At 35.3% G+C, this 24,436-nt stretch overlaps 1 protein-coding gene across 1 annotated transcript in view; it reads left to right on the top strand.

The window, feature by feature from the left end:
- The window catches only part of LOC106875431 (protocadherin Fat 4), a 483,503-nt gene that overhangs the window by 126,543 nt on the left and 332,524 nt on the right, over positions 1–24,436 (top strand). Inside the window, exons 8-10 of the mRNA XM_089363753.1 lie at positions 185–313; positions 18,573–18,663; positions 23,279–23,424. Of these exons, the coding sequence (XP_089219879.1) occupies positions 185–313; positions 18,573–18,663; positions 23,279–23,424 (366 nt within the window). The remainder of the gene's footprint in view (positions 1–184; positions 314–18,572; positions 18,664–23,278; positions 23,425–24,436) is intronic.

The raw sequence follows: 24,436 nt of genomic DNA, 5'->3' as shown, positions 1-24,436 counted from the left end.
GATTTAATCAGGTATATTATATTACATTTAGGAGAAATCCATCAGAATTTGAACATAAGGTATGAGATTAAAACGTCAAAAAATATCACAAAATATATAGGCCGAACTTTATTGCTTCTTTCGATTTGCCGCTGTCTTTTCATATATACAGTAACGCAAAATAATGATGGTTTCATATTCACAGGATTCTGATCCAAACCCTTTAAATAACATCTCGAAATTAACGATACAAGTTATGGACGAAGACGATCAATCGCCAAAATTTCTACACAAACAATATAAACTGATTTTAATCGGAGAGAAACCAGTCGTGGTAAGTTGATTTTATAATTGCATTTAATCTGTTTTATAAGTAAATATGTAAAGATCGATGTTGATTGATTTACTGTGGTGAATAAAGACTGACAAAGGGTGTCGCAGCGTAAATGCTTGTAGTCTGGATGTAGGTTTCAATTCATATGAAGGTTCATTTTACTTCGCTTACCTCACTTAATTCTCCTGTGAAAGTCATAAACATTACACTCTAATCTATTGTGTTGCTCCTTCGCCAAAAATAGATATTTCGCTTGTGTTTTAAGTGTAATGAAGTGTGCATCAAGCGCAAGTCAACTAAACTGAACGTATGATTTCGAAGGCTACTGAGTCCTAATATGCACAATTTTGTAGGCAAGATGCGTGCAAATTTCAGTTGTGACTTTATGAATTTTCGTTTTCTTACGCAACAGAAGTCTCCCAGTCTGCAGCCAGTTCCAAGAGATCAAAGAGATATGTAACATTATACTTCCTTATTCGAAGCCTTCTTATTTAAGAAAGACGTAAGAATTGACGAAAGGTCCTCTCCAGGAGATTAAGATCCTCCACGGGAGATAGAAGTGCCTAGGTTCAATTACGTATTTCCCACATACTCTGGGATTTTCGGGGGGGTTTTTTGTGGGTTTTTTTTGGTAGAATGTGGCTGTCGTTATTACTAACATCCGTTCCTTTGTGAAAAAATCGCCTATGTCTTTCTAGATCCGCAGTACAAAGGACAAAGTTGTGCCCTGTGTAGCTGTGTAGACGACCAATTTAAATTATAAACAGCCTATGCCGTCCGTATCTAGTGGCCCACAGAATACTTTGTCTACGTACGATCTGGATGACCAAATGCAATTTTTACACGTTCATACTGGCGCATCCATGAAATCCAGTTGTTACTTTCAGACAGCTGAAAACTTCTGAGAAGTTTTTAGTTGTTTTTAAACTTTGTATCCACCCTTATATCGGCTACCTACACTGTCCCTGCGTGCATCAAATATAGTTTTCCAGTCACCCATTAAAACAAAAGAGCGGAACATTGTTGCAGAAATTTGACCGAACCGCTTCTGTCAAGATGTAGATAGTTGTTAGTTTGCATGCTTGGCCTGCGTTGCTAGACACGTTCAGTACTATTGTCTTGCTTTCTAGGTCCATGGAGATAGTTCATATCTCAAGTTGCAGCCTTTTCCGAATTAACGCAACTACTGTCACATCTTATTCCCAGGACACTTGGACACACATACAATTGGTAGGTGCAGTCATTAAAATCCTTGCTTGCCGCTGTTAGAAATAATAACGCAATACTTACTGAAAATGTGACGCACCCAAAAGCGTTTAAGAAACAAGATGAAGAACAAAGCATGAACAATTGAAAAATGAAAACAACGCATGGACAATAACTCAGAGAAATCGAAGGGAAAGACAAGGCCAACACTAGGAGTTGGCTAAGACAAAGTGATCTGAAAGGATGCACAGAGGCACTGAAATGCAGCGCACAGGAAACGCTCTGAGAACTAATTACACCGAGTTCCAAAATAGATACGAGCAGTAAATCGCCTCTTTGTATGACGTGTGGCAGCAAAATAAAACAAGCAATCTCACATATTGTGAGTGAATGTAGTAAGCTGGTCCAAAAGGAGGCACGATAACGTAACTAAGCTTATTCTGGAGATTGTGTGTAAAGTACAGTCTGAGCAGACCACGGAGTGGAGCACTTGCAGAAAACAGCACTGCTTGGAACCGCTCGAATACTCCGGATCATGCTCGAAAAAAGACGAGGTGTTACCTTAGTTCATTGTAGTGAACACCTGACACCGTAGTACATCTCCAGCGTTAGAAGCTGTGCAAAGACAATAAAATAATAATAATAATAATAATAATAATAATAATAATAATAATAATAATAATAACGACAACAATAAAGGCGCAGGTATGGTGCTGCGGTAAGAAGCTTGCTTCCCAACCACATGGTTCCGGATTCAGTCCCACAGCGAGTCACCTTGGGCAAGTGTCTTCTGCTATAGCCTCGGACCGAATAAAGCTGAGTGGATTTGGTAGACGGAAACTGAAAGAAGTCCATCGTGTATATATATATATATATATTTATATATTTATGTGTGTGTGTGTGTGTGTGTGTGTGTGTGTGTGTGTGTGTGTGTGTGTGTGTGTGCGTGTGTGTGTGTATGTGTAAGTTTGTGTGTTTGTGTTCGTCCCGCCACCATCACTTGACAACCGATATTGGTTTGTTTACGTCCCCGTAAGCTAGCGGTTCGGCAAAAGATGCCGATAGAGTAAGCGCTAGGCTTACAAAGAATAAGTTCTGGAGTCGATTTGTTCGACTGGTGGCGGTGCTTCAGCATGGCTGCAGTTAAATGACTGAAAGAAATAAAAGAATAATAATAATAATAATAATAATAATAATAATAATAATAATAATAATAATAATAATAATAATAGGTGAAGAAAGAATAGCGAAGAACGGATATACGGGAAAAGAGGAGAAAGTGGACCAATCTCAAGAACACCAGAATAAGTATGACGCAGAATTTGAAGTAAATAATAAAGAGAAGTTCATAGAAGCAAAAGAAGATAATATCAGAGAACTCAGCATGACTATGTCTACAAATATCATTAATAGAGAACCACTGGCGAAGTTCTCAAACAACACAAAAAACAACATAATCAGGATATATTATGTTGCTCTTAGACAGATCTTAAGTAATAAAGGAAATCACCTGACAACCTTAAATAACCTCATATATTCCACTGCTAAAGTTGTAACTGCTCAACTAGTTATCAGGACGATACAGAAAAGGACCAATCATATAAAACAGACCTCCTAAGTGGAAATTGCAATACAAAAAGAGATCCAATATCTGCGGGCTGATGTATTTTATAAACCTCCCTGCAACCAAGGAACAATTGAAACAACGAATACAGCTGAAATCCCAACGGCTTGGAAGGTATGACGAAAGGATCGAATTTTATCGACAAAACAAGATATTCAAGACGGATACAAAGATAGAAGTAAAGGAGCCACCTAAGACTGGAGAATGGAAGTTCTGGAAGAAGATATGGAGCAACAAAAAAGAATATAATGCTAAAGGTGACTGGATAGAGCGTGAGAAGTGAGACTGGATGAAGTTGAAGAGCAGAAATGGGAGGCAATAGGAATAGAGGAGCTAAGATGTGTTCTTAGGAGGTCTCACAAATGGAAAACTCAAGGCCTGGACCGAATTCCTAACTTCTGGCTAAATTGTCTGACAGTCGTACACCAAACTTTGGCTGCATCTCTAACTGATATCATCCAGAATCCATAACAAATACCTTCCTGCCTGACTGTCTGAAGGAACAACGTACCTTCTACTAAAACTGAAGACGCAAAAAAATTCAACGAACGACCGACGAATAACATGTCTCAACAACACCTACAAGATCCTCACATCCATATTAACTGACAGAATATACGCTTTCCTTGAACAGAGATCTATCCTTCCGCAAGGTCAAAAAGGCTGTAAAAGGAATTCTTATAGGTGCAAAGATCAATTACTTATAAGTAAATTGAATGTAGAGAATTGCCGGAGCAAAAAGAAAAACCCAAGTATGGCATGGATAGACTACAGGAAAGCGTTTGATAGTGTCCCGCATAATTCGATACTCAAGGCCCTTATAATCTCTCCTGTCATCTCCAAATTCTTACAAGATAACATGGCGAAGTCGAACACACGTCTCCTTCTAAACCATACTAATGGGATGAGCCAAACTAACAACAACATCAAAGGAGGCATCTTTCAAGGTGACTCTCTCTCCCGATTACTCTTTTGCATGGCACTGATCCCACTCTCAAACGGACTAAATAACACTAGGCATGGGTTCAAAATTTACAATAAGGCAATAAGCCAGCTGTTTGTTAAATATGACGAAGAGCTAGTAGTAACAACTGCTTATGAATTCAGCAATGACATCGGGATGGACTTTGACCATGATAAGTGTGCTAAAGCAACTTTAGTAAGAGGCAAGACCAGGCAAATAGATTCCATTAAATTAGATAGCAACACTAACATCAAGGAGCTTGACCCACAGGAAAATTACAAATACCTGGGGATAAAATAAGGAGATGGTATACTATGAAGGAACAAATGAGAAAAGAATATTACAGGAGAATAAGACTCGTACAAAAAGCTGAACTCAACTCCAAAAATCGCATCGAAGCAATTAACACCCTGGCACTTCCAGTAGTCCAATATAGTTTTAACATCATTAACTGGAATCTTATAGAGCCCCATCCCCTGGACAGAAAGACAAGAAAAATAATAACTTATAAGAATATGCACCACCCAAAAGCAGACATTGATCGTCTGTACCTACCTAAAATTAATGGAGGAAGAGGAATGATGAAGGTAGAACTGTGCTATAAGCCTCTCACAATAGCAATGAATAGGTACTTATCTAGTACAGAGGACTGGACGCTACGACTTATGTGCACACACGAAAGCAGCAAAATGTCACATTCGATTGTTAAGGAGGGTTTCAAATTCGCAAGGGAACTTGTCATTAACCCTAAAATGGTTGTGGTTGTGTGGTAAAAAGCTTGCTTTCCAACCACATGGTTCTAGGTTCAGTCGCACTACGTGGTACCGCGGGAAAGTGACTTCTACTATAGCATGGAGCCGACCATAGCCTTATGGATGGATTTGATCGACGGAAACAGCAAGAAATCCGTCGTTTATATATATATATATATATATATGTGTGTGTGTGTGTGTGTGTGTGTGTGTGTGTGTGTGTGTGTGCATATATATATGTATATATATATATGTGTGTATATACACACACACACACACACACACACACACACACACACACACACACACACACACACACACACACACATATATATATATATATATATATATATATATATATATATTTGTGTGTACATGTGTCTGTGTCTTTGTCTCAGTGTTTGTTTCCCGACCATCGCTTGACAGCAGTTTGGCGAAAGAGACCAATACAATAGGTACAAGATTTAAATAAAGAAGTGCTGTGGTCGATTTCTTCGACTAAAAAACTCTTTAATGCGGTGCTTCAGCTTAGCCGCAGTCAAATGACTGAAACAAGGAGAAGAATAAAAAAAATAAAAGAAAATAATTTAAATAACAACACAAAGGATTGGCTGATAAAAATTTACGTGTGCTGCAGCATTTAATTTTCACAACTTTCATGTTACATACCAACTCCTTACTTAACCTCTTCGCTCGCAGTGGAGCAGACGCCATCGACGACTTTTCGCCGCTGCTGTCTTTTCTGCTTTTCTCCAATCGGATCCCTTCTTTTTCATTTTTTGCCTCGGTAATCCTCCCCCAACTATCTCCTTCTTTCGGACTTTCGGAATTGTTTCTCTGAGAAAAGGCCTTCGTATCTCAGTTCTTGTTGCTTTGAATTGTCGTCGACGCTTCTGAAACTTTGCCTTTTTTGTTGGTAACGTTGTTTGACCTGCAGAAACCCATGTATTCTTCCGGTCTATTTTTACTTCTGGTTCAAGAGGTGGTCCATGTTAGCCTGATTTCGATCCTTTGATTTTTGTGTAGCATCGGGGCGGGAGGAGGAGCATGCACTCTGTATACATAGCTCTGAGGTTATTAAGACTACCACACCATCACACCATTACAAGGACGGAACTTTGTGGTGAAAGTTACATTCTTAATAGTTAAACTGATCCAAATTTGTAATAAACTAGATGACTTTTTTTATTTACCTTATCGCAAAAATTCAAATCCCACTTTATGTGCCAGTCTATTCATGCACTTCACTGTTCCATAATAATGTTGAAGGTCTATGAAAATTGACAGAACGTCTTCTTAACATTTTGCTATCAATATGAATAGAAGAAAAAGGTAAAATTAAGGAAAAAAGAAGGAATATGGTTAAATATTTTCAGAATTATATAGGAGTATAGATTATATAATACTTTCACTTTATGTTATATTATCTCCTCTTTTACAGATTCCGAATGTCAGATAATAATTCCTGACGTATCCAATAATCGTGTCGAAATTCCTATTAAAAGACACCTATTAAAAGTCTGGGTCATATTTTACAAGTACATAAGGTCTTTATAGTCGTTATAGTTGCCATGACTTAAAACTGTTTTATAGATGATCGGCTTTTAATACAAAGTTATCTGTTTTGTTTTGATGCGTATTGTGAAAGTTCTTGATACACGTTCATTTTAATATTTTATTTCTTTTTTCTTCATTTTTCAAGAGAGAAATAAATAACATCGTTGAACAATTGAAATACATAAAAATGAACTGAAATTTTGAAATACTCCAATTTTTATGAATTTTATAATGACGAGCGCTTATTATGTTTTCTCTACTAATTTTTCCTTTTGTAAAAGTTTCAAAGCTCTTGCAGAAAGAATTACATAGCAAATCCAATATCACTAAATTTCATATATGGGCTGTTAAATACTCAACATAAATTCTAAATGGTCCTCCATAATCGTTTTACCGGATGTGCGAAAGTTTATTTCCTTAAATTTATGTAATTTTGGCCTATTCGAATTATTTGAAATATGACTTATATATGCCTATTTGAATTATTTGAATTATGGCTCACATAATCCATTTTGTTCATTATAATTAATGAACAAAATAGATATTCGCAACATCTTTCCACCAGTAAAAAAAAATCCCATCTACTACAAGCCTAAGTGGACTATGATGACAGGATGTAGTAAGAGTGAAATGTATCCGTAATTGTTAAGTTGAGTATAACAATTGTGAAACTGGTTGTAATTTCTTGAAATTATCTCCCATTTTAACAAATTGCTAACAATTACCTTAAGGTTTTGGCGTCTGTTCAACTATAAGGTTGTACGAGTTACCTTAACTGTTATAAAATATAAGCTTAACTTCGAACATTAATTAACGATATTTTGCAAATTAATTATCAATTATTCTAATAACTGTTAATTTTCATAAGAATTCCTTTTAATGATTAAATATGATTTTGAGAAATCATGTTTACGACAGTTGACGAAATTGACTAGGTTCAGATTTATTAAGCGTTGGGTAATTCTGTCATTCAACTTCTACGATGCTTGTCTTGTGTCCATGGCAGGTATACTTACCTGCTCGCTATACCATACAGTTGATATGAGTTACATATTCAGTAATCTACAGCGTTAACTTCAAATGCTGCAGTGAGCTCCAAGGAGGAAAACTCAAACGTTTGTAAGGAACCAATGTATGCAATGTATGTGTTATTTTTTGCACTTCTAAACCCAGAAATATATTTATAGTTAGTCGACTTCCATGCAGTAGAGCATTCATCGCCGATATGACTCTACCAAAAGAAAACGTTTGTCTCAACATATAGTTTAAATGCAATATAACTTAACAAAGTTCTATAAGATCTTGTGAAGCATAAGAGCAGATTGGATACGCATAGCTTCTTTAGTTTTGGACTTCTGCGGTAGATTTATGTGTTACTCTTTGAAAATGGTTTCACTCCGTTTGCATCTGTTTTGGTCTGGACAGGTTATTAACTTTGATGTAACCATTTAAATGTTTATTCACTGATGATGTGACATTAGCTCTGCCAAAATCCTTAGAACTATTATTACATGGCTGAAATTTAGTATTTACTTATAAGCATATTACTTTACTTTGCTCAAAAACACAAACCATGGTTCGGGAATCGAAATCATGATCTTGTGATTGTGAGTGCAGCATCTTAAGCACCAGACCACGCGCTTACACATACTAGATACGTATTAATTAAATAACAGTTAAGATTATTCCACTGAAAGGAAGATGCCGCTCACCTTAATTAATATGTCCTTACTTAAATAGGTACGGCTACTCTTTCTCAGTATCGCATCTTTCAGTGATTAAAAAAGAAATGTTAACCTCGGGACAATGCATAGCAGAATCAGTAGACCGACAGACAAAATGCCTCCTGCTGCTCGCCTCGCGTCTGCTGTCGGTAGCACACCGCGAGCGTGGTCAATATCGCATCGTAATCCGTCTGGAAGCTGACAGAATGAGGCGGGGGAACAACCACACTCTAGGTGGCCATCACACCTCGAGGTGTCCCCGACAACTATGACAGGCGTCCATTTACCACCTAAGTTTATCGAAGTTAAAATTTCCATTCAACTTTCTATAAAATATCAGTTTCAAAAGATGTAGCACTGTGACTATATATGAAATTGTAACGACCGAAATTCTAATCAGATGCATAGCTGTGGCTACTGGGAAGTTGAGCTATATTTCCTCCGTAGCAAGATAATATAAGACTTAGAAAAATATGAAAATAAATCAAACAGTAGAATCAAATTTCTTTATGCTCCTCATTTGTTATAGATAGATGGATAGATGGATAGATAGATAGATAGATAGATAGATAGATAGATAGATAGATAGATAGATAGATAGATAGATAGATAGATAGATATACAGACAGAAAGACTGGGAGAAAGAGGGAGAAAGAAGAGGACGCAGACAGAGAGACTGTATTTGCACATACTTGCAACGTGTGCGAATTCATAAATAAATGAATAAACCTATGACAACTTTGAACTACTTTCACTCATCAATATGCACAATCATATGTATGTGTGTGTATTTAAGTTTATATGGGAAAAAAGAGAGAGAATGGAGTGAGAGCCAGAGAGAGAGAGAATGGAGTGAGAGCCAGAGAGAGAGAGAATGGAGTGAGAGCCAGAGAGAGAGAGAATGGAGTGAGAGCCAGAGAGAGAGAGAATGGAGTGAGAGCCAGAGAGAGAGAGAATGGAGTGAGAGCCAGAGAGAGAGAGAATAGAGTGAGAGCCAGAGAGAGAGAGAATGGAGTGAGAGCCAGAGAGAGAGAGAGAGAGGAAAAATTATAAGTAGAAAGGATTGTAAGAGTTTAGAAATACTCTAAAATATTGACTATTGGAAGAAAAACATTGTATATTTACAATCTAGAATGGAAATGCGCTTATCTTATTAAATCCTATATAAGAACAGCTTGGAAAGTTTAAAGAACATCGAAATTACTTCATCGAAAGAAGCCATTTTACTTTACAAATAAATAGATACAGGATCATAGAATCAATATGCTAGAAGAAAGATCATTTTGCCAAGTGTACAAAAGTCCTGCTCTCAATCGTCTCACATCACCAATTTGTTATGGTTGTTAAAGAGATATTTGGAAAGAAATATTAAATTTTTACATCAGTGAAACATTCAACTGTTTCTTACATATAATGTCTCCCACTTTACTAAGATACTCATCTTATAGCACTCGTCGGTTGTTATTGATTGGAGCAAAAATGCTGAGTCATTCTACTTCACTGCTTCAATGGAGAACGATTACGTCGTCATCCTCATGAATACAAAGGAGCAATACTTACATCAAGAACAACTCTGTCCATCCCCTCCTCTATTCATAAACGGAGCACAAATAGAAATTGTATACCATAAAATCTCTGATAATCTCGCATGGTAAAGGACTTATAAAGACAGCGCCAAATATTCAGTTCACAATCTGGTTCTTTCGATCAAGAGTCAGAAAATAATACTTCACCTCTAACTTTTCCTTATCCTTTATAAACTCAAAGAAATTGTGCTTGCGAGTGGTGATCATGTATATGGCATAATGATACTGTTACTCAAAGAAAACTACATCCTAGAGAGCACCACTCGAATCATCATTCAGCTGATTCACAAAACCTACCGGCTATCAGTTAAGGGACGTTAGCCCACAGTTGCACTGGTTTTTGTTTTCACCAATGCTGCAGTTACTCCAAAGTCCACTGCTTGCTTGTATTTGCAGTCAACATAGCTTTTATAGTCTTTCACCCACTCAACGTACATCTATGCAACACAGCCTAAGGCAATAATACTACAGTCGAGATAAATCAGATTGGAATTGACTACTTCCTCAGGATATTTTTACTGTATATGGCGCTTAACAAAAGTTCATGATCATCATCAGCTACATCGCACGAATTCGCTTGAGGAACTACACAACATGTAGTATGCCTCTTTCTTTTTATAATTAATTAATGAAATACAATGCAAATTACCTATATTTACTGGAATGTGCACGCATGTGTTTAAATGTATGAATATGTATGCACATGTATATGGATAGATAAATACATAGATTGCTAGATAGAAAGGAAGAAAGAGAGAGAGATGGGTTTGAATTTAATGGCTTAAACCACAGAAATATATATACGGGAGGTATATATATATATATATATATATATATATATGTGTGTGTGTGTGTGTGTGTGTGTGTGTGTGTGTGTGTGTGTGTGTGTGTGTGTGTGTGTGTGTGTGTGTGTGTGTGCGTGTGTATAGGGCATGGAATTGTCAATTAATTAATAATTAACAATTTTGCCAAGTAGTTCAGTATGCAAAAAACCTTTATCGGTAAAACATTTATAATTATAAACATAATATAGGGATCAGCAAAAGTTGCTTCACCAACGTACTGAAAATTTAGAAATAGCAGTTAAAACTATTAATTCTAACTACAATTAAGTCTCCAACAGATAGCGATATATATTCATGGATCACATAGAATAAAAGAGGAAAAATAAACAAAACAAACCTGCCGTTAGTTAATCATGTACGGCGTTTCGTGTTTAGAATTTTATAAAAATTCATTTCACTCTTCAGCATGATATTCTGAATTATAAATCTGAAAATGCTAATAGAACCATGTACATTTGACCATGCGACATCTAATATCACATAAGAAAAACCAGCATCTCCAAATTTATATCGACTAGTAAATTCCGTATCCCTCCTCAAATTACCCCATGTGCGTCACGAATAGTCTCGCAGAAAGGATTGCAGTTTAACTATCTAAGAGTAAATTATCAATATAGATATAGGGCAGGGAATATATATATATATATATATATATATATATATATATATATATATATATATATATATATATATATGAACGCACATGACTTAGTTGTTAGCGTATTCGACTCACGGTCCTAAGGCGTTGTGTCCTTCGGCAAGACACTTTATTTCCTATTGGCGCAATTCACTCAGCTGGCAAAAGTTAACATTACCCGTATTTCAGAGGACTAAGCATGTCATATTCTGTGTCACGCTGAATCTCATTGAGCACTACTGCACTACTTGAAGGATATTCGTCTGTCGTGTACACAACCACTTGCACGTTAATTTCACGAGCAGGTTGTTCCGTTGATCGGATCAAAGGGAAACCTCGTCGTCGTAACTGAAGATATGCCAGTTGCATATATATATATGTGCGTGTGTGTGTGTGTGTGTGTGTGTGTGTGTGTGTGTGTGTGTGTGTGTGTGTGTGTGTGTGTGTGTGTGTGTGTGTGTGTGTGTGTGTATGTATGTATGTATGTGTCTGTGTGTGTCTGAAAAAGAAAAAGAATGACTTCACTGGTAGTTCTAATCAGTTTAAGTTATTATTCTTCAATGTTTAATGGTATTAAGTTTACACTTTAGTTCGTAGATCTAGTAGGTTCTTTGTTAACTTGGGTGAGAAGTTTTTTTTTTAATTCCTCAAAAAATTTCTTGTATTCGTTATCAAACAGATCTGTGGATTGGGGGTTTTATGATTCTATGGGACTTGAGTGTGTTTGGTGTGGATTAATTTACTGTGCAACATGCCCACAATGTAAAGTGGACTACATTGGAGAAACCGGAACGGGACTACTTGACAGAGTTCGTGTACACAAACAACAAATTAACGACCCCTCTGTCAAAAACAACCCCATAAGAAGCCCCCAAACTTGGAAAAATTCCAAAACCACAAGAAATGAAGAATTCTCACGCAATAAACAATCCTCAACCAGAATTGGAGAATCCCAAACACACAGTTATACAAAGAGCAAAAGCCAAATAATAAGAGCATGTTCATGAATAAGAAGATGTATATGTATGTGTGTGTGTATGAGTGTGTGTATTTGCATATGTGCTCTTATATGTGTAATAAATTTACTAAGTCCTACGAACGAATCCCTCTCATATGTCTTGCTTATCTAGCGTTACAGCTAGAAGTATGTGTGTGAGTGCGTGTGTTTATGTGTGTATATATATATATATATATATATATATATATATATATATATATATATGAGAGAGAGAGGGGGGAGAAGGGTGAAGAGAAAGCGAGAGAAATAAACTTCCCTCAACTAACCAATTTATTTTGCTTTTATGAAAATTTCCATTCTCCCGAATCAAAAAAATTAAAACGTAGATTATCCCCTGAAAAGCATAATCTCGTCCATCACTAGATTATCATTTTATATTATATTAATATATCTATATTTTCTTCTCGTGACAGTTGTTTTCTAAATCATTTATAAAATATCAATCAATTTACTCTAGAACCTCAAATATTTGCATATATATTTAATCTAAATTAGTTGCATAGAGTATTTTTTTTTCCGTTTGAAATGTGAAACAAAATTGAATTGTTTCTGCATCAACGAAACGGAGGCTAAATAATTGCAAACTATAATTTTTTTTTCCTTTGTGTATATTTCACCAACTTCTTTCTCTTTGTATCCTTTTAAATCTATTCAACAGTCAACATATTACCTAGAGATATTTGACTTATGTGGATGCAAGCAAATAAAGTCAATATAAAGTTATATTTAAACAACAGGCCCATCAACCGATAAATAACATCGTTATCTTCACCCTTGCAGCGAAGTTTATTTTTGCATTAAAAAGATACAGTCTACCCTCGAGCCAACGTTATTACAAATAAACATGAAAGCACCATCCCACACAAAAAATATAAAGCCCGATCAATATATTGATTAGATTATATGATGAACACATGTTGAGAAACAATTGCTTTCTCTAACGTTGGATACATATGCATACATACGTACATGAATACATACATACATACATACATACATACATACATACATACATACATATATATATATATATATATATATATATATATATATATATATATATATATATATATATATATATATATATATATATATATATATATATATATATATATATATATATATGTGTGTGTGTGTGTGTGTGTGTGTGTGTGTGTGTGTGTGTGTATATGATTAGCGTACATTTAAACACCAAAAGAGGTGACCCTTGATAGGCCGCCTTACATGAAAGAAGGAACAGCCAAAACGTCCAAAACCACAGTTAAGCGCAATTTCGAAGGGAACGAAAAATAAAAGCATTTGCCATGTTTTACAGCCAGACCTAGGTTTGGAACTTTAGTGTTTGGCGTACCCACTGATGGGAACTTCGCCTAGCAAATTATTTTATTTGCTAATTAAATTTCGAAATTGCTCTTAACTGTGGTTTTGGACGTTTTGACTGCTCCTTCTAGCATGTAAGGCGGCCTGTTAAGGGTCACCGCTTTTTGTGTTTAAATGTACACTAATTTTATGTGGAAAATATGTTGTCTATTCACTTTTTATACATGTTAGGCCACTGGTAGGAACATTTCTAAAATTTTGCTACCCTATATTATTTTAAGTGTATATATATATATATATATATATAAGGGTTTACTTTTCGTAATGAGATAAAAAGAAACAAGGTTGTGTATAGTATAGAACATTTATTAATAAAAGGTCTTACAGCTGTTTCCAGGATATTTATTATATCCCTTCATCGGAGACGGTGTGAGAGGATGTTTAAGCATTAGTTAGTTTAGATAAGGTAGGAAATAGAGAGTGAATGTAGGGATATTGTATTTGTAAATCCATTGTTTAGCCAGAATGGTATACATATAAGGTTCCAATACCTTGTGAGTAAAATCCAACAGTCTTTCAAATTGGTCATTCCAAATACAGAGTTTATACACAGTGTTATTGAATCAAGGCTTCTGTTTAATGTGACCTAAAATATACCATTATTGATAAAAAAAAATTATATATGTGGCTAACAAGCATTAAAATAACCAAAAAGGTAAAATTATTAATTCATAATGAGAGTACAGGATAGTACACAGCATTGCTACAAATAGGAGTCAAACGGCTCAAGAACCACAGTAAATCACTTATGCGCACTAGTGAATTCAAGGAGACATGTATATAAAAATCCATCTTACCAATAGCGAGTAAAACTCGCAAATGGGTTTTGCACATATCACGAGATTTCGGAGACAGTGATATGCAGTTTTCGTCAAATGCTGTGTACTATCCTGTACTCTCATTTTACCTTTTTGGTTATTCTAATGCTCGCTAGCCACTTATGTTATTATTTTTTACAGATAATGATATCGTTATATAATTTTATAATTTTATTCCCTTCGATCATTTTGAGATTGTCGTTGCATTCATATGCTCAATACACACATGGTGACGCGAGTATTAAGCCCTAGGCAGTAATACTCACTGACGAAAACTGTTTATCACAGGGTCTGAAATCACGTGATATGATTATATCTGAAAAGCTCTTCTGCGATTTTTACTCGCTATTGGTGAGATGGCTTTTTTATATACATGTCTCCTTGAATTCACCAATGTGTATAAGTGATTTACTGTGGTTCTTGAGCCGTTTCACTCCTATTTCTAACACTGTTGTGTTCTATCTTGTACTCTGATTCTACATACATACATGTATATATATATATATGTGTGTGTGTATGTGTGTGTGTGTGAATGTTATATATACATGTATATATATAATCTAATGTACACAGTTTACAGTTACAAGCTATAAATAGTTGCATGCATTGGAGATGTCGTCTAGGCAAGTTTTAATAACAAGCCCTGTGTCCCCAGACAATCTTCGAGCTCTGGCAGACACCACCCACAATGGAATAAGCATCTCAATGGAAGACATTCGATTCCTTTTCGGTGATTCATTCTCCAACTACTTTGATAATGGCTTTATGGTCATAGAGGACATAACTGCATTTTTCTATTTTTCTTTTCCTTTTCTGTATTTTTACCCTTCCACTTTTTGCACCCACCTTCTCGTTTTTTTCTCGCAATTCCTCTTGTGGTAGCGCCCTGATATGTAAACTCTACATGCTATGAACTAAGAGCATTAAGATGACTTGGAGAAACAAGGCATGTTATCAAAATTTACTTAGACTACATCTCCAACGCATGAAACTATTAATAGCACGTGTGTATGTATATATGTATATATATGTGTGTGTGTGTATATATATATATATATATATATATATATATATATATATATACAGAGAGAGAGAGAGAGAGAGAGAGAGAGAGAGAGAGAGAATATGCCTTTATTAAACTCATAAAGCAAAATATGCTGAATATACTCATTTGTCACTCCCATTATAGCTTTGAAAAAGTAACTGTTAAAATCGAACGGTACCCTTCAAAATTTGCACTAAGAATAAGGCAAATGTAAAATTACTACCTGCTTTTATAGCAAATTGATGCAGGTAGTTTATCCCGTCCCCCTCCGACTTTTAGCTCATGCAATTGAAAAAAACTCTTTTATTTATGGGATGATCCAATATATATATATATATATATATATATATATATATATATATATAAATGCGCCTGTATTCATGTATTCCTCTGCGCGCGCGCGCGTGTGTGTGTGTGTGTGTGCGCGTGTTTAAAAGTTAACAGTTTAGATGTATTTTGAGAAACAGAATGGAACGAAATGTTGGAAATAAGTTTTCATATTACGTGTATTCTGCGCTTTCGATGTTCATCTTTTTTCTGGTCTAACCAGCATAGAAAAGTTGTTTTCGGTAATAGTATTGTCTGTTTCTGATTTAGTATTGTCTGTTTCTGATTTAGTATTGAAGTAAGAATTATTATAAATTATTCTTCTTTTGCCTTACGGCCTTTCGAAGTTAATCGTTTCCGTAATTTATTTTGAAAAAAAGAGACTATTCTTCCATTTCACAAATGTCTCGATATTCACTACATGAAAAGTGTCTGTGAGAAGTATCTTTAATTTGCTGCTTGTGCACTTTCACACGTCTGATTAGTTTTTATTCTTTTTCTCAGCACTGAGGGCATGCGAAGCACTAGATGAGATTCTTTTATTTTATTTTTTTTAATTTTATTTATTATTATTTTTTTTTTGCAATTCATGTTTGCATTCACTTTCAATTTCTTCCCATTGTTGAATCTCTTTAGTTCCTCATTCTTCAGTTATTTCACTCGTCCAACAACGAGGGTTTCTATTGTTTGCTACCTGCATCATTTCTTTCTCCGATGTGGATCTCACCTTTGTAAGGAATCTTTTGTGGTTTGGTATTTATCTTCGGCTGGTGGGAATTTGTGATTCTTTAATTATTCATCGATTTGGCGATTGATGTAGAATTAGGATGTATCTTTTGGCCGAATGTTAGAAGTTGTGATTTCAAGAATTATGGATGACTAAAAATGGAACATTTATATTTGTGTTTTTGTTGTCGCCCTCACTGTGAATGTTTCTGTGTAAGGTAAAGATAGAGATTTCTTTTGTTTCGGTTATGGTAGGATTCAGTAAACCTTGGGGTGTTTTTGTTTCTGTAAGAACATATTTAATTCTAGCAGATATTTCTGCTATCTATTTGTACCTGTAACTATTGAGCGTAGACGTTTTGCCAATGTGGAATGGATAGCAAGATCTAAAATTTAAATAGTGGAGAGAGTCCTTGTAATAGAGAAATGTTACAACTGTTTCATTTTCTTTAATTATCAGAATGGTTGTACAATACACAGACTTTGAAAACTTCTCACCAAAATGCTCAGGCATGGCATTTTGTTTTTCAAGACACTTTTTTGAATAGTTCATAACTTTTAAGAAAATTTATTTATCTATACATATAAATTTGACATGGGCGATTCTTTCTTGTCTTGGGATTCACGGTCAAACGGCTGGGTAGAATTGCGCGAAAAATTACACAGATGTGTAGAATAATCCGGTGGTGTGGCTGGGCTTTGTATTTTTTCATAGCTGCCATGGTTACCGAGATAATCTACTATAATAATACTCTTGTGTTATGAATGAGAAAGGAATAGATAAATAAGGAAGGAAGTGAATATAGATTTATGTAACCACGTGACATCTATAGGATAACGGCATTGAGAATTTAGTATCCTTATTGGAGCTCCTTTCTTTGCTTATACATTGCATGAATTTACATTCACACTGTATACTTGCTACTGCATCATGTGTCTTTATACGTGATCTGATCAATAAGTATCAGGACTGTTGCCATGGTATCGAAGCTAAAGCACGCAGAGTGGAGCCGCTTGGCACAGATTGACCTCAAACACTGATGTGCATGTGACCTACGTTTTAACCTCCTAGTTTACTTCTGCTGTTTACATCAGTGCTTGGAAGGAACGTGAGTAGCGTGTGATTGTCGCATTGACTATGAATCTGCATCAAATTTTGCCAAACGTTGGCGATACCTGCCCAGAGGCCTACGCAAAGTTGCAGAAAGTGTGTGGAGAGGAGTGTATAAGCCGAAAAAATGTCGATATTGACAAATGTTCTAGGAAACCCGCAACTCACAGAGCTGAGAAAAACATCACAGATGTGTGTGCAACTGTGAGGGAAAATCGTCGAATCACCATCTGTGAGCTATCAGAAGATTTTTAGATTAGTTACGGTTCATTTCAGTCCATTATCACTGAAGATTTGGATATGAGACGCATATCTGCCAAGTTTGTCCCAAAACTACTTTCAGCTGACAATGCACCTGTCCATTCAGCAGAGCTTGTGCAGCAGCTTTTGGTTAGGCACAGCATTCCCCAGGTCTGACAGGCACCGTATTTCCCAGATCTTGCCCCTTGCGACTTTTTCCTTTTTACAAAAATCAAACCTCACTTGAAAGTAAAAAGATTTCAGGGCGCCGAGAAAATCAGAGTGAATGCGACGAGGCAATTACTGATTATCCCAGAAAACGAGTTCCATGAATGCTTCCATCAATGGAAACAACGCTAGATTAAGTGTGTGGCTTCCGGAGGAGACTACTTGGAAGGGGATTAAATGCCAAATACGTATGTGCTGTTTTGTTTTTATAGCACCAGTCCGGTTACTTATTGATCAGACCTTGTATTATCCTTATACCTCTGTATATATACAGATATCCTTGCTTCTTTGTCGTAAGTTGTCTGCTGCAATGTTTTCTTTCTTGAATATCCATTTATTTAATACGAAGAAATATAGAAAAACCGCGCTCTGTTTTCAGTAATACTCGCATTGTGTATTGTTTAAACGGCATGCAATCCTATATCCTTCATTGTATAGTGTCTCATAACTTCAGTTTTATATTTCTTATAGAAAGATGAATGCGTTGACGTAACACCAAAAATGAAGGCGGAAGATAAGGATCCGGTGAAGAAATCTCCGATTAAATATGTAATTACTGATGGTAAATAGCATTTTTTTTTTCAATATTTGATTGACATACAACGGAAATATTAGTGTTGTGCATGTTTTGTCTTGATTAAACCTACTACAGCAGATTTATCATCAAAACCTGACAATCATGATTATCTCTTTGTTCATTCAAACATTCATCTAAAAAAACATTATTCAATGTGTTTTTCATATCATAAGATGCCAGGATTTGAAGGATGAGGGTTTGGCTGCTATTTCTAACAGATGAGGGTGATTAGATACAGCCTTCCACTTAGAACGGCATATTGCTGATATTCTTAATATCGAAACTAGACTACATTTAAAAAAATCAATTTAATTCATATTGGTTTTAAATTTTGGGACAAGGCCACCAAGTTCAAAGGAGTGGGTAAGACGATTACATCGACCTCAGTACCCAACTGGTACATACTTTTTCGACCGCGAAAAGATGAAAGGTGAAGTCGACTGCAGCGGAATTTGAATTCAGAAAATGAAGTTCGACGAAATGACACTAAATATTTTGCCTGACGTGCTAAACATTCTGCCAGTTCGCTGCCTTCCATTATATTGATGAACAAAAGATATTGTACAGGGCGTACAGGGCTAAATTTGATGATATTTTATCTTTTCTTCAGGATTAGTTGCATGCATTCCTCCAAAATCAACGGCGTTGGAGAGCGTAAAGTTTAAGTTTGTAGTTGAGAAAATGTTGGCGAACTGGAAGCCATCTGAATATTTGAAAAGAGTTAGTGTCAGGATGATTCGCGCAGGGTATCAGAATCCCCACATCATAACTGTGGCACAATGTTTTGTAAACACACCAAAGGCTCTAAGATGTGACATGAACGGCTGTAACGCGGAGACTACGAAGCGGTAGCCAGCAGGAAGGGACACAGCAAGTGTTCAAACTGTGCCTGGACGACCGAGTTCATCGCCACAAATTTGGACAGGGTTTTAGTCTCATTACTGTTGGCTAAAAGAAACTGTTGAAGACTATGATCAAACTCTAGCTGGAGAGATTTGCTGCTAGAAGGTGATATGCGTGGCAGCAGGATTTGGCCACTTGCCATACCTTTGGCAAGTGTCAGATGTGGTTGTCGGAGAATTTCTACGATTTCACCAACTCCAATTTCTGGCTTCCTAATCCCACCGAGTATAATCCCATAGCTCACTATGTGTGGGGTGCGGTCGAGAAAGAATAATACTCGAGTTATAACTGCCTCTCCTAAAAAAAAAAGGTCTTAAACTTGGGATGTAGCTCGTATATGGATGGATGGATGGATGGGTAGGTAGGTTGGTAGGTAGGCAAGTAGATAGATAGATAGATAGATAGATAGATAGATAGATAGATAGATAGATAGATAGATAGATAGATAGATAGATAGATAGATAGTGAGAGAGATAGATAGTGAGAGAAAGAGAGAGAGAGAGAGTTTACTGTTCCGTTAAGATAAGATTAACAACATGAAGTACTCCATCCAGTAAGAGATATATATCATTTAATATACACAGTATAAAGATGCGACTAACTAACAGTTTCTTGCTTTGGATATACATGTCTAGACAGAGTTTTATAAGACGCCTAGTGTCTCCAAGCAATCTTAGTCTCTGAGTATATGATCTATTCAGTTGAATAGATACAAATACACACAATCGCGCACGTTTATGTATGTGCGTGCGTGTGTGTGTGTACCTGTGTGTGTGTTTACGTGTTTGTACGGTATAGTTGAACACAGTACAGGAGAACTCGAGGCTATAGTTGGAAGCATTTAGTAAGATTCCCTCCAGGGAAATGAAATCCAGAAATGTGTAGAAGGCAAGCTAGCTTCTAGGCTGCCAAAATACCTACGTCGTCTGCAATCGTAACAGTCATTTCTTGCCAGTCGAGCAAAAACGTTGTGGTCCTTTACATAGAGTTTCTCCTATAGTTAGTTCCATATTTATGATCTCTGAAAAAAAAATCTGATTTATCTTGAGTGATTCACGTTGTTGTTACATTTCTTCAGGACAATGTACATATGTTCATAAATGTTTGTTTTTGTTGTTGTAATAGTTGTTGTTCGTTGCGGTGGTGGTAATAGCGACAGTGGTGAAAGACGCGGTGGTGATAGTGGTGGTGGCGATAGTGGCGTTGATGATGGCGGCAATGTTGATGCCGGTGTAGACATGTTGATGCTGATGCCGGCTGCTTGCCTCGGAGCCAATTCTTCTTATCTTTTATAAGCGTTAACAATTGTCAAGTTTTTGTTTCCCTCCCACTAGTAAGATGAAGAATTGAATTAGGAACTACATTTTTTCAAACGGCATTCAACGCTGAATTTAATTTGAATATATCAGTCGTCAATTTTTTAAAATTATTTCCCTTCACTGAGTGAGTCTCTAACAACTTCCTCGAGATATTTGTTTTGTTTCTTCAACTTAGAAGTAATTTTTTCTCATTTAGGAACTTTAGTGTATAACATTTAGTACATACTTTGATGAATTAATTACCGGAATTTTAATTAAGTTTTAATTATAGAAATTTTGCTGGCCAAATGTTATTTGTAAGTCTTTATACTAGAAACAAATTCGCTGTAAGCTGAGCGGTAGCCTCGATCAGTCTATTCGATAGGGACCAAGTCATTAGTTACCTCTTACAAGCAAACAAGAATCAAACATGCTTTCCTGTAATTATGTAAATTAGGTTTGAGAAATAGTTTCTAAATTTCTTTAAAATGCCCCACTAACAATGGCCGTCATGTTTTTCTTTCATTTCCAAATAAGGGAAAATTCAAATTAGTATTTGCGGACATGTATATAATTTTTTATTTGATTAGCTAGCAAATATCAATTTATTGCTTTTTTTAATGATCATGTTTCGGTACGTTTCTTCTCCTTCTGTAATTAGTGTTTTCTCATACTTGTTTTCCAACTCACGTTTAACGGTGATTAAAAAATATTCTAAAACACAAAAAATTTCTCCTGGTCGCAAATAGGAATATTTCTTTAAAGACTGCCTCTGAGATTTTCATTGGATTCACACGCTTCCCTAATATTATTTTGTTTATTTTCTTCTTCAAATTAATAAAGATGATCTAGCATAATGTTGATCAAACTTGCCCTGAGTGTGAACGACTGGATTTTATTTTTTACTACTTTATTTTATTTTTATTTTATTTTATTTTATTCTTTGTCCACTTTATATAATCATAATGCATTACCCACTTTGATGTGATGATAGTGTGATGTAATTGGGGATGGAGTATTTCACAATAATTTAGCGTACACTTCAATGTCGGAGATCCAATGACTTTTATACTGTTTTTGTTTTTTTATTACTTAGTGCAAAAGTCGGGGACACTCTTAATCAGTATTCTTCTCCACCAAAAAAAATATTGCTAATATGAATTGTTTTGATACACAATATTTTGCCACCAGTTGCATAGCAATCTGTAGAAAATGAAAATATTAAGAAATAAGATATATCTTCGTCTTAACTCTATCTTAATTGATATTAGTTTCCAGAAATAAACAATAATCAATTTACATGACAGACTAATTACAATCAAAAACTTTAGACGTGTGGAACATATGAACTATCCTTGCTTTTATGAATATGTATTAATATTATATTTCAACTTAATGCGGCGAACTGGCAGAATCGTTAGCAAGCCGGACAGAATGCTTAGAAGCATTTCATGTCTTTCTGTGTTCAAATTCCGCCGAGTTCGGCTTCGCTTTTCGTCCTCTAAGGGCCTTCTGCCAAAATTTGAAACCAATATTATACCTCAGCTTTAAATGATGATCCTCGTAGTGAATAGAATTTATTGAGAAAAAGATCAGTGAATCTATGATATATAAAATGGGTTGTACCGAGCATGAGAGCAATTCAAAATAATTATTTTAATTATTTCGGCATCTTTTATTTGGTATAGCGTTGATCAATTTAATAGGAATTTCACATCTGTGATATATGATGTTTTTCTGAAAAAGTATATTTCTTTTAGACTTCCGACAGTTTTGTGTATCGACTACAGAGGAATATATTACTGTGTTTATATATTTCTGAGAAATATTTAACATGTTTTCCGAACGCTTATTATTATAAATTACTTTTGCTTGAATGGATCAATTTTCTGTTTTCTACATCGAATTGAAATGATTGAATAAGACATTAAAGACATTATATGCTTGCAACATATCTAGAATTCGAGTATTATATTTGTTATCGGAAACCGACCGAACTACGAAGTCTTTACTTCACTAAATATGCTAGAAATAGCAGCCAAATATTTTTTAAATCACTGCACACAAGCGTCTTATAAAAATGATAATCAAGAACTATATTCTTAGATATAATACACCTAATAACAATAGATGAAAGCTTTTCACGGTAGACCTAATAACAGTTCTGGTAATAGTTCTAATAAAAGTCTAATAACCGATCAAGGTGGGGATGAAAGGAAAAGACATTAGATACAAACGGTGTTGTTATTTCTTAATATCTGACCTGTGAATTCCACTTTAATTTGGAAAGGCTTACCCAACCATAGATGCATGAACAAATTCATAGCTACCTGTTTGAGAAAAGCTAAAATAGATATATTTGAATATATTTTCATTGTTTCTTTTTTTTATATATATAGGATCTCCACCAAACTGGAAGACTTATTTTCGAATGCAAGAAGATAACGGAACCCTCTGCCAGCTGAAGACCATTGAGAGAATTTCTAGAAGTCGTGGAGATTCGTCAATTAAGCCCTACTTTCCGTCTTTTGATCTAACAGTGAGAGTAAGTAAGAGTATTTCATATTTTGCCCTTCTTTTCCTGTTTTTTCCCTGCACTTAGCCATGTAAATATAATTACAACTGCTACAGGAACGAGTTTTTTTATATGTTAATACGGCTATGTTAATAAGGTTACGTCCAAAATTCTTCTATCGTTATTACTATGGTAAGTTTAGATGGTGGATTTGATGAAGTTCTTATGTGTGCATGTGAAAATACAGGGTTATTCTTTTCTCCTATTTTCATCTGTTTAACAAGACTCATTAATACCTTAAAGACTAAGGTACGTTTTTATTTCTTTTACCATAGATTTGTTGTGACCAGTCTTTCGGCAAGAACTACATATTTTAAAAAAAATTGAAAGACAATCCATTTACTTGTAATCCACATCCTCGGCCACTCATCCCACCTTCACCAATATTATCACGTATATTAGTGCTTTATTAATAGGAGTCCTTTCAACAGTAGGAGTCCTTTCAACAGTAGGAGTCCTTTCAGCAGTAGGAGTCCTTTCAACCCATAATTGTATATTCGGATTGTTTTCGTTTTCAAGTCACGATTATATTTACCTTTCTTTCAGATTTGATTAAGCATGTGTGTATATATATATATATATATATATATATATATATATATATAAGAGACAGAGAAATAGGTAGATTCATCGATAGACAGATAGATAGACAGACAGACAGATAGATAGATAGATAGATAGATAGATAGATAGATAGATAGATAGATAGATAAAGTATGTATACACACACACACACACATACACACACACACACACATACATATATATATATATATATATATATATATATATATATATATATATATATATATATATATATATATGTATGTATGTATGTATGTATGTATAAGCTAAAAAGCTACTTCTAAAATCTCTCTAAGACATGCTCACACAATTTGTACTAGTAAGTAATGTTCATAACCACTTCAACATGGCTGTTCCGTTCGAGCGGAATTATGATTTTTTTAACCCCAAGAGGACA

This window comes from Octopus bimaculoides, chromosome 15, assembly GCF_046866305.1.
Source record: "Octopus bimaculoides isolate indiv1 chromosome 15, ASM4686630v1, whole genome shotgun sequence".
NCBI classification, from domain to species: domain Eukaryota; kingdom Metazoa; phylum Mollusca; class Cephalopoda; order Octopoda; family Octopodidae; genus Octopus; species Octopus bimaculoides.
This window is presented reverse-complemented; position numbering and strand designations above follow the sequence as displayed.